An 11,685-nucleotide genomic window follows, 5' to 3' on the forward strand; every position below is an offset into this window, starting at 1 on the left:
TATAACACACACAAACCTCTTTCTCCAAATCTCACTAATTTAAAATTTGTGGCCCCAGACTTTTTCCAAAGCTATTGTATGTTCCTCTTCTGAAGTTTGATGATGGATAAAAGCTGGGCCAGCTGCAAAATCTTCTTGACTTCTGTGTTTCCTTGGTTTGCAGTGTGATATTGCAAGTGCCCATTTGTCTTTTTCTCATCTCCACTCTGAGATCAGAGCCAACGTCCTTTTGCTTACAGAAGAGAACAAGTATACACAGATTTCCAGACACTGATTTTATTAATTACACTGCATTAACATGAAAACAGGAAGAAATTTAATTCCAACAAGAGAAGGATTTACAGTTAAACACAGCAGTAGAAATATCACTGTTACAGTCGCATTTGTATTGCACTGAACTAATTTATGCTTTAAAATGAAAAAGGTGCTTTCACATTGTTTCAGTAAAGAAAGCAGGAAAGAAAGAAAAACTACTATTTTTACACCAGAAAAGAAAGAAAAACTACTATTTTTACACCAGAAAGTTTACTGTGAGGATAGTTTGGTCTTTGTGTAGTCTATCTGTGGCTATTAACCTCACAAGGATACAATAACTGATGGGATAAAAGCTAACAAATAGAAGCAGTGCCCAGGCATTTTAAGGCAATAGCAAGAAGAGTATTTGCACCACCTAGATAAAGGCATGTGATAGCCAAATTAAGAAGCTGACATTTTCAGGTTCCTTCCACAGTTGGACAGTTAATCTTCCCCTGAGACTAAATCCCATGACTGCTTCTGGCTCAGGGACTTCTTATTCTCTACTGACCACTGAGGGACCTTGAAGAGATTTGCTGTTAATTCAGGCATCTACATCACATGCCTGACCTTAAGTAGCATGGAATTCCCTCTGGTGTCCTTGCTGGAGGTTAGTTGAACCTGCCCCTCCAGAATTCCATGAGGAAGTCCTTGCATGCATGAGCTGTGCCCTTCCAAAGAAAAGGGAAAAAAACCAGAAGGCCAGCTCACTTGCGTAAGGAGTGCTCACCTGCACTTCTTTACAGTTTGAAGTAGGAAATTGTGTACTGTGCTCCTTCGTCCTCTTCTTTGCTAACTTCATGTCCGTAGAATTCCTTTCTTTTACAGGGAAACTCTCAATGGTGGAATAAATATATGGCCATTGTACACCAGAAGGCCAAGGGTCTGGAGTCTTCAATCAGCATGCAGGTCTCATTGAGGCACCAGTTGGCAAGAGGCACTCTTCTCCTGGGAAGGCAGGAAGATATGCCTTGTCTGGAAATGGCTGATTTTGCAGTTCCAAGGCCACTGTCTTCCTAGAAGTGTATCCCAAAAGTCAAAGTTGCTGTGCATGTGAAGAACATGTTTTTCCCATGCAGGAGCCTAACCTGAGCACCAGTGTCACGTGTTGCTGTGTCAACTCTTCTTCTGCACATGATTTACCTGTCCAGAACTAGGGAGGCCTGCTCTCAGTACTGTGCTCACATCCTTCAGAGGGTCCTGATATTTTGCTCATACAGAAACTTGCATTTCACATACCAAGGTAATTTTCATTCAGGTCTTGCAGATCTTTGCTGAAGGGGCCTTATTGGTTTCGTTTAGTTTGTTTTATTTTTTTCTTGGAGGGATATGACTTGTCAGAAGCAAGCTCACACTTTTTAGGAGTGCATGATTGCCTTGTTGTATAGTCAGTAAACTTGATGTGTGTAGTTGCTTGAAGAATTGCACCCACAAAAATCACAATGTTGCTGATTAAAACCACTCTTTAGAAAAAAGCAACTGAATGATTATATGGCAGACATAAAATTAAAAAGCAAAAACCAAAATGCTATAACTTAGTAATAGCTCTTAAAGGATTATGTTTAAAAATGACCGCACTATTGGCAGAACAAAAAAATTCTTGAGTTAAATGGTCCCAGTAGGATCTTGTGATCTTATTACCCCTTAGACTTGTCAATATTGTAGTCCCCTCTCAATAAACCTCAGTGGATAGATTTTTGTAAAAAAGCACCATCATATTTGTCTGGGCCCTATTTAAATCTTGATGTGACCCAGGATGCCTTAAGGATGTGCCACTCCTTAAGGCAAAGCAAGTGATGCAAAATTTATTAACTAATGTCCTGACGTATTTTTACAGTCCAGTAGAGATGTCGTGCTCCGCAGTGGATTGTGTGAATGTGGAACTGGCTCTTTCCAACTTTTCACGATACAGACTTGGACATTTTTTGCAGAGGTGAGGTGCAACTTGCTTTCGGAAAAAGGTATAAAGATATGCCCTAAATTTTTCTCCAACAAATACATAGATCACAGGATTAATGCAACAGTGGATCATTGAGATTGTTTCTGTAACTTGAATTGCTTTCTCCAGCTGACTTTGAAGTTCACAAGTTGGGATGAAAAGTGGATTTTGAAATGCATGCAAAAAAGAAGAAATATGGAATGGTGTCCAGAAGATGAAGTAAAAAATCATGATTACAAAAATAAGTCTGACTGCCTTCTGTTTTTTCTCATTCTTGGATCTCAACAATGTTTTTAGAATTTGTGAGTAACTGAAAATCATAATGAGCATTGGAACAATAAGTCCCAGGATGTTCATCTTTAGAATAAAAGAGTACTTCCAATTTATTATGGAATCACTTGGATAATGAGCACTGCATGTATAGCCTATACTTTCCTTTTGAGTTTTCTGAAATAGTACCCCAGGGACAGAAGCCAAAACAGCAACAGCCCAGGTGACAACACTGGTGAGGATGCCGTAGGTAACTGTCCTGGCCTTCAAAGCAAACACCGCGTGCACTATGGCCAGGTACCTGTCCAGGGTCAGCAGGATTATGAAGAAGATGCCACTGTAGAAGCCAAGGAGGTAGACACCTGACAGAATTCGACAGAGCGCCTCCCCAAAAATCCAGTTGTGAACTGCGTAATAAGCCCAAAAGGGGAGAGAAAACACAAACAGCAGATCAGAAATCGCCAAGTTGAGCAGGTAGATGTCAGTCATACTCTTCAGCCTCTTGTATTTGACCAGGATAAGGACAACAAGCAGGTTGCCTGTCAGGCCAAATATCACCACTAAAGAATAAAGAGGTGGCAAAAATTTTGCTGCAAAGTGCTTTTCCTCAGTTCCCATGCATGGTGCTGAATCGCCATAGTCTATTTCTGTTGTCACTGACCAGTCGATGTAGTCTGTGGTTTCATTTCCCATGGTGTATTGGTCTGGAAAGGAATAAAAGACCATTAAACTAGAAGAATCTCCAAGTTTAGCAGTGAAGAGAATGAAACATGGTGATCTTCTCATCAGAGCTCCCAGGAAACCCATCTATACATCTGGGGAATCACACTGTTGCATGTTGGAAGTGTGTCATTTCCCATGTGTACACTGTCATGTGCATTTTTCCTCCTCAGTAGAGCCTGTCAGTTGCCTGACCCAGAGGGAGAGGATGGATGAATTTATGAGTTGTGGGTAGTTTGGGGCTCTTGTGCTCATCAGCGGCTTTCCAGAGGAGTGTAGAAAGCCAGGAAGGCAAGGAGAGCACTGTGCCTGGCCTGCAGAGCATCGTCCTGCTTCTCATTGGGATCTGGCTACCTGCTCATCATGCTGGTCCATCCTGTAGCCCTTACCCATGGAGGACCAGGCATTGCTCAGGTGTAAATGGTGCCTGCAAAGGCACTGTGAAATGGGTGAAAAACAGCTGACTTCAAGCACTTCCTCAGGTTGCTTCAAGTGACATTTTGGGAGCCTTAATGCCTGTGGGAAGTAGGACAGTATTAAACATACCTACCTGAGCTATTGTGGGTGTTGAAGAGTGGAAAGTTGGCAGGGTTGATCTGGGTTAAAATGGCAAACACTGGGTCTTTTACAGAGCCTAGGGCAGGTGTAGGCAGTGGAAGTGTGCTGGTTTCAGGTACCTCTGGAATGAAATTGGTTCATGGTCCTGTGGAGAGAACAGACAAAGACCTTAGCAAACAACGCAAAAGAGTTTCCATTGGAATGGCCTCTAATACCTGTTTCTGGTGTGGCATCTTCCTTTTGCTGAAAGGCCTCTCCACTGCTGTTTGGGGATGTAAGGAGTTTTGATTCCTTGTTTCAGTAGTTGTTTACAGCCTTATTCAGGAGCTGCAAAGTTCAGATTGGTAGAGTGTCTTGGAGGGGGCACAAAGGCAAAAGGCAGCGATATGGCTGTGGCTAAGAGTGTGCACTACAGTTGTTCTTGTTCATGTGATGTTGTTCTTCACCCTTTGTCGGTCAGTGTTTCCAGTAAGACAACAATGAGGAAGTGTAAGGGTTGTGCAAACCCTCTGTCCCTTCTGTTTTGATTTTGGGATGGTTGGAGGGACTGGACTTCCCCTATAAGAACAGATCTGGGTGTCAGCCCCTACAGCTGCCAAAGCCTCCCCTTTTCCCAAGACTCTGGTAGGACTGTGAGCCAGATGCAGAAGCATAGATTTGTTTAACTTGATCTCTGAAAAGCTCAAGACTACTGTTTTCTCACAGACCCCAGAGAACACAGAAGAATTCCTGTGTGTCCCATGAGAGAGGATTTTGTGAAGTGTCAGAGGGACGAAAACTGCTCTCTGCTCACTTAGTGAGGAAATGCAATCAATGCCTTTGGTAGCCACTCAGAAAGAGCTACTTGCTGTCTTTTTAAAGGGCTGCTCTGTCTTCCTGTGCATCATGACTGCTTTTATCAGACACTTCATGACAGACAGGTACCTCTAAGATCATTGAGTCCAGCCATTAACTTAACACTGTTAAGTCCACCAGTGAATCATGTCCCTAAGTGTCACATCTACACAGCTTTTAAATATCTCCAAGGATGGTGACTCAACCACTTCTCCAGGCAACCTGTTCCAGAGCTTGATATCCCTTTCAGTGAAGAATTTTTTCCTAATATTTGATCTAAACCTGCCTCGGTGCACTTAGCCTTGTAGAATCTTTGTATCTGTATAAAAAGAAAGTAACTTTTATTTTCTTCAAAGTTTGGAATTTATTTTGAGTAGTAACACCAGCAGGAAATAATTGTGGGAGCAACAAAACTGAAGTTTGACTCCCTACAGATTTGTCTTCTTTGCTATCCAAGCCTTGTGTCCTGTGAAGGGTTGAGCCCAGCCAGCAACTAAGGCCCCATCTGGTCAACCCACTCACTTCCACACAGCAGGATCAGAAGTGCTGAAGAAAAGAAACTTGCAGGTTGAGAAAAAGCTGAATATAGAATTCACAGAATCACAGAATCACAGAAATTCTAGGTTGGAAGAGACCTTTAAGATCATCGAGTCCAACTCATATTCTAACACCTCAACTAGATCATGGCACCAAGTGCCACATCCAGTCTTTTTTTAAACTCTTCGAGGGATGGTGACTCTACCACCTCCCTGGGTAGATGATTCCAGTATTTGACCACTCTTTCTGTAAAATACTTCCTCCTTAATTCTAGCCTGTATCTCCCTTGGCGCAGCTTGAGACTGTGTCCTCTTGTTCTATCTGTTGTTGCCCGGAGAAAGAGACCGACCCCCAACTCACCACAGCCACCCTTCAGGAAGTTGAAGAGAGTGATGAGGTCACCCCTGAGTCTCCTTTTCTCCAGGCTGAACAACCCCAGCTCCCTCAGTCGTTTGCAATAGGTAATAAATACAAAGAGGAGTGCTTGCCATGTTCAACAAGCAGGCAGATGCAGTCCTTGAGCAATGGAAAAAACTTCCCTCTGCTCCTAGTTTTATTTCTGAGTGTGATGTTGTATGGCACAGAATATCCTTTTGGTCACTTTGGGTCACCTGTCTCAACTGTGCTCACAAACCTAAAAGACATCACCATAAGGGCTGCTGGGAAGAAAAGTAAGTCCATCCCAGTCAGACCAAGCTCACCTTCCCATCATCACATTTCAGCTTCTTGCCCTGTACAATTGACACTGACCCTGGCTAGAAAGACAGACTGTGCTGAGGTTGTTTTATTCACTGGATCTGACCTGGTAGGAAATCTCACCGTATTTGTATGGTCCTCCTTTTCAAAACAAGTAAAAGCTATTACAAATATTTTCTGAGATGCTTTTTAAAAAATGCTTCTCTTTTGCACACAAGCAGTGTTAATCACAAAGAACTCTAGAAAACTGACTTGGATAAAAACTCTATTACTGGTTGCACTTGATTTTAATTTTTTCATTTATCTCTAACCATATTTCCCATTTTCATTTTTGTGCAGAGAGAAGCATCTTCTGCAGAAGTTGTAGCCCTTGACATGATGTCTGGTTTTGGCTCCTAGATTATCTAGATGTCTTCAGAAATAAGTGTGCTACAGCAAAGAGATCTCCAGGTTTATCTCTGCTCTTCTGCTGTTCAAACATAATTGGAGCAATTCTGATTTGAGAACTTGTACTTACTTATTTTATCTCCTTTTTTTTTTCTGTCCAAAACTACACATGAATATTCAGAAAGTCCTAATTATTTGAATTTTCTGTACTGCATGTGCCCATCAGTGCCCCCTGTTCTGACCACAATCCCACTGTTTCTGCATGAAGAGAGTAATTTTGTTTGCTAACAGAAATTCTGAATGATTTTTGCAAAAGTAGGCAACATGCCAAGGTTAAGGTAGACATATAAGAGGAGAACTTACTAATTTATCATGTGTTTAACCATGTAAGAGTATCTAAACACATGAACAGTCCCATAAGAGGCTACAGCTGTTTCCCCTTGGAGGACTGGTTGTGTTCTGAGTTGCCAAAGAATCTGGATACAGAGAGGTTTAGCCAAGCATTGGGCCAAATACCAGGACCCTGGAAAAAAAATTCATGCAAAGAACATTGAGTTACATCTTAGATGGGATAAAATTTGGTTCGCTGAATACTTGTAAATTTGTGAGCCCAAATAAATGTAATTTCATTTCTCTAAGTTTTAACAAAGCTGCACTTATGGCAACATCAGAGATTCTTGTAATGAAGGTGCAGCCCTGAAGTCTTTCCAGATTTCTGTATTTTGGCTGCTTTGGGAGGAGCCTCATTAGCTCTTGAGCATTAGCTGCTATCTACAGTGTCACTTTAGCTAGAAGATGTCTAGGTGCTGGCAGGACTATCAGACATGATGTTGTCATGTCATTCAAGCAAAGCAGCTCCTGAGTTGCTGCAGTGACTTATTCAGGGATGACATTTGTCACAGCCCAATGAGTCTGCTGTGGTCTAGAGGGGATTTGGACAAAGCTTCCCCTCAGAAACCAGAACTCGTAGTAACTACAAGTTACAAGAGCATCTGTGCATGAATGGAGCTCCTTGTCTCAAAACCGAATGACCTTCCCAAAATTCCCTTCACCTTTTTTCAATTTAAGAAAAGATTTCTCTTTAGAAATGTATGAGCAGGTAACACAGTGCTACTGCCCTCACCCTCACTCTCCCTCTTTCACAAATGCCAGCATTTGGCACACAGAAAAAGAAATTGCTTAATGACTTGTAGTCAGCTTAAAAGTATGTGTCAGCAGCATCTAGGGCATTTTTGAAGAGAGAGAAGTGCAACATAACACTGAGTAATATTGAAACTTAAATAACAAAAAATAATACCACATATTCTGGTAGCAGGCTCTGCAAGAGGGTACCCAGTGTTTCCTGCCCTACCTCTTTAACTTTGCCTTTGACTTTCTAGGAGGAGCAAAAGTGCAGAGAAATCTATGCACAAACACCTGCACTTGCTTGGAGAGCAAGCATAAAAGTAAGAACTTTTCCTGAGTTACCAGGAAAGATGAATGAAAAGATGGAAATGTAAACTAAATATTCTGTGTAAGACTCTAAACTGATAGTTTCCCTCAAAAACAACTTTTCATGTGGTAGTGACCACAGGATTTCTTTCTAGGATTTGACTGGGTAAAGAGCCCCTTCCAAAATTAAACTTTGCCTGGGAAACCTCTTCCTCTTTTCTAACAGCTGAGCATTAGAAGCATTCAGAATTACTTGCCTCCTAATTGATGGGTTTTTTCTACCCTGCAAAACTTTGAAAGTAAAATATATTCTGGGCTGAAAAGAGCAGGCTTAATTCTCTGTGAGCCCTCAGGATCTGATTGTTTACATTCTCCAACAAAAACAGAAAGACAGTCTGGCAAAAATTCTGAGCTTTTCTGCAGTTAAATAGAGTCAGTCTCAGGCCTCAAGACAAAAGAAGGAGGATGTGTTCTTACCTAAACAAATGTGCAGTAAAAGAATATCATAAGCACTGAAAATTAGCATTCTGAGAAAGAGAAATTTGAGACATAGATTAAATATCTTCCTCCAAATCATGAGTAAATGAGTATATAAGCTCTTCTCTTGGGTAAGCTAACTTCTGTGCTAGTATGTCTGTTAGGGTTTTTTTTGCTCTGATGTGGTTTGGGGGTTTTTCAGTATCTGATAAAACATTGAATTTGGAGTAGTTCAGGCAGCAGTTGTAGTCACAACCATTCTGAGGATGAACTCAAGTACAAAATGGAAAGCTAATAGCTTGGAGTGGAGGTTGCCAGCATATGCCATAGGATCATGTGATGTCCTGTTATTGCTCCAAGGGTCCCTACACTGAAAGATTCAAGCCCCCTGCTCTGTTGCTGCCAGCTGTTCCAGGCAAATGACAGTGCAATTCTTCCAAGAATTTAAAAAAAAAAGAAAAAGAATTTGTAAGCTGTTGTAGTTTTTTTTTTTGCTCATATACAAGCAGAGGAGCTCACCTTTTCTTGTGTGTGAGTAGAAAAATTCCAGGGTAGTACTGACGATTTTTATTAATGTAAAACCTCATTAACAAAAATTGCCATCTGGGTATAAAACTGATACCTTGTTGAGATGTAGCTGAGGTATGGAGTAAAAACTTTCTACTGTGGTGACTCAGAGACATCACATTAAAAAGAGGACCCAGTCATAATATCCCATTAAAAAAATTATAATGAAATAACACTTTTAACAGATTAAATATTTGAATAATACAGAGAAACCATGTGATAGGATGGGATAGGGATGGAGAACACCTGCCAACTGCATCTGACAGAGCAAGATGTGATTTAGATATGGAGCATTTCAGTTAAATATGAAGGATTTAATCTCTGACCAATTTTTATCCTTAGCAGAATGCAACTTCAAGCTATCAGTCTCCTGGAACTGCTTCAAAACCAAGATCCAATACGTTTCTGGTACAAAAACAGATTATCATTTTCTACACCAATTGTCCAGTTGAATTCTCTGCTTTCACATTTAGCTTTATCCCAAGCTCTAAGCTAGTTACAAGACCCAATTTTTCCCAAATATATTATCTCTGCTTCAATGTCAGCTCTACTGCCACTGTCATTAGGCACAGTGACTCCCCACCCAGAGAATTAATCTTAAACATACATACATTTAGATGGAAAGATAAGGGAAAAAAATCAGCTACTCACTGTTCCATCAAGCTGGTCTAACTGTGGGTGCTTCTTCTTTGTGAACGAACATTTATCTGAAAATAGGAAATAGCACTTCCTGTGACATATTGCAAAAGGGGGGCAAGTTTCTTCTCCCCTGAAAAAGCTTGGTTTCCAGGATGAGGTCAAAACTGGTGGATGAAGACTTTATGGGTGCCAGCTTATTCTGCTCCGGCTGGAACTACTCCATCTCTACAGGGTTAAGACTGGCTGGTTCAATAAAATCCCATTCTCAGGTCAATAAGTATTTCTACCTGCTCTGGAAACTTCTAATCTCAATTTACTCTCTTCCAGGTTGAATCCATTGCACTTCATGCTGTCACCCCATGCCCTTGTAAAAGGTTCTTCTCCTTTCTTGGAGGCTCCCTTCAGACACTGGAAGTCCACAATTAAATCACCCTGAAGTCTTCTCTTTTTCAGGCTGAACAAACCAAATTTCCTCAGACTTTTCTCACAGGAAAAGTCCTCCATACTTCTAGTTGTCTTGGTGGTCTCCTCTGGACTTGCTCCAACAGTTTGATACCCTTCCCATGCTGGGGACCCCAGACCGGGACATAGCACTCCAGGTGGGGTCTCAGCAGAGCAGAGCAGAGGGACAGAATCCCTTCCCTTGCCCTGCTGGCCACGCTGCTCTGGATGCAGCCCAGGATGCATTTGGCTTTCTGGGCAGTTGGGCTGGGTCATGTCCAGCTTCTTATCCATGAGCTCCCCAGGGATTCTCCCCAGGGCTGTTCCCTATTAGTTCAACCCCAAGCCTGTGCTGATACTGGGGATTGCCCTAACCCTGGTGCAGGACCTTGCACTTGGACTTGTTAAACCTCACATCAAACTTGTCCAGCCCCCCCAGATGGCATACCATCTATCAGGTGTGTTAGCAGCCCCACTTAGCTTGGTGTCAAATTTGCTGAGGGTCCACTCAATCTCTTTGATAATAAAGATATTAAACAGCACTTGGTCCCAGTACAGACCTCAGGGGGACACCACTTGTCACTGATGTCCATTGGGACTCTGAGCCATTGACAGCTTCCCTCCAGACAGGACAGTCCAACCACTTGCTAATCTGTCTAACAATTCACCCATTGACTCCACCTCTCTCCAACTTAGAGAGAAGGATGTTGTGGGGGCTGTTCAGAAGACCAGATAAACAACATCCATAGCTCTTCCCTTGCCCACTCTTGCAGTCACTCCATCACAGGAGGCCACTGGGTGGGTCAGGCAGGACTTGTCCCTGTGAAGCAGTGCTGGCTGTCCTGAATCAGCTTTCTGCCCTCCACGTGCCCTAGCACAGCTCCCAGGAGCATCTGTTCCATGTTCTTCCCAGGCACAGAGGTGAGGCTGACAGGTCAGTAGTTCCCAGGGCCATCCTTCCTACTCTTTTTTATGAGAGGTGCAATGTCTCCCTTTTTCCAGGAGACTGGAAAAAAAAGGTGAAAACTCCCTTTTTCACCTGGGACTCCACCTGACTGCCATGACTTTTCAAGTATCATGGAGAGGGCCTTGCAACTACTATCAACCAATTCCCTCAGGACTCTGGGATGCATCTTACTGGGTCCCATAGATCATTATAAAACAGGATTTATGAATAATATGACCGCTTCTCTACTCCTTATGGAGTCTTTTTCAATTTTATAGCAAGGCTACTTATTTCAAATTGCACTCTTTTGGCAGCAGCTCTTGACCATTCTCTCTAAGACTACAGAGTGTTTACCTACAGTATTCCTGAAAATCAGTAAGACTGGCTTGTGCTACAGTTATAGCTGGATTTTTTCATTTCCTAAAAAATTTATTTCAATAAACCCAGCGATATATAACCTGATCACATGTGTTACAGGGAGTATAAAAGAGACTCATAAAGCTGTTTCAGAAAGAGTGCCTAAACACTCAGGAAGAGGGATGTGATGGCTGGAATCACATAAGGGAAGGGACTGTGTAGATTTTGCTGTAAGTGCAGACAGAAAACCATTGAAAACTTTCAAGCCTGAGCAGAAAGTGTCTTTCCTACAGTGACACAGTGGATAACAGGGAGACCCAAGACATATTTCCATTCTATACCATCTCCCTCTGTGTCGCTGTCTGAATTTGAAATTCTTTTTTACAGCTCGGGACATGTGTTGGTACTCAATGTACAGGCTGCTAGCTCAGAAGTCTTGTTTGCATGTTTCATCTTTTATGAACTGCTATGCCTGGTAAAGAAATGAATTGGCTTTCAGGATCCAAAATCCTGCCTAAAGAACTTAATTTTCACTGCCTGGTGAAAAGGAAGGGTGTCACCTGGAGAAGGGGCTTGGCTTTTAAGGGAGAAA

General features: G+C 42.0%; 1 protein-coding gene across 1 annotated transcript; it reads right to left on the reverse strand.

Moving 5' to 3' along the window:
- Positions 1-270: 270 nt before the first annotated feature.
- On the reverse strand, positions 271-9,379 carry LOC131561929 (C-C chemokine receptor type 5-like). Its single transcript, XM_058811442.1, has 3 exons — positions 9,362-9,379; positions 3,774-3,926; positions 271-3,207 (listed from the first exon to the last, which is right to left on the reverse strand). Exon 3 carries the CDS (start codon positions 3,194-3,196, stop codon positions 2,126-2,128), a length of 1,071 nt encoding a protein of 356 aa, XP_058667425.1. The 5' UTR covers positions 3,197-3,207; positions 3,774-3,926; positions 9,362-9,379; the 3' UTR covers positions 271-2,125.
- Positions 9,380-11,685: the final 2,306 nt, after the last annotated feature.

Source organism: Ammospiza caudacuta, chromosome 1 (genome assembly GCF_027887145.1).
Source record: "Ammospiza caudacuta isolate bAmmCau1 chromosome 1, bAmmCau1.pri, whole genome shotgun sequence".
Classification (NCBI taxonomy): domain Eukaryota; kingdom Metazoa; phylum Chordata; class Aves; order Passeriformes; family Passerellidae; genus Ammospiza; species Ammospiza caudacuta.

Coding starts and splice junctions, on each gene's coding strand:
- LOC131561929 (XM_058811442.1), bottom strand. CDS start 3,196: ATGGGAAATGAAACCACAGACTACATCGACTGGTCAGTGACAACAGAA.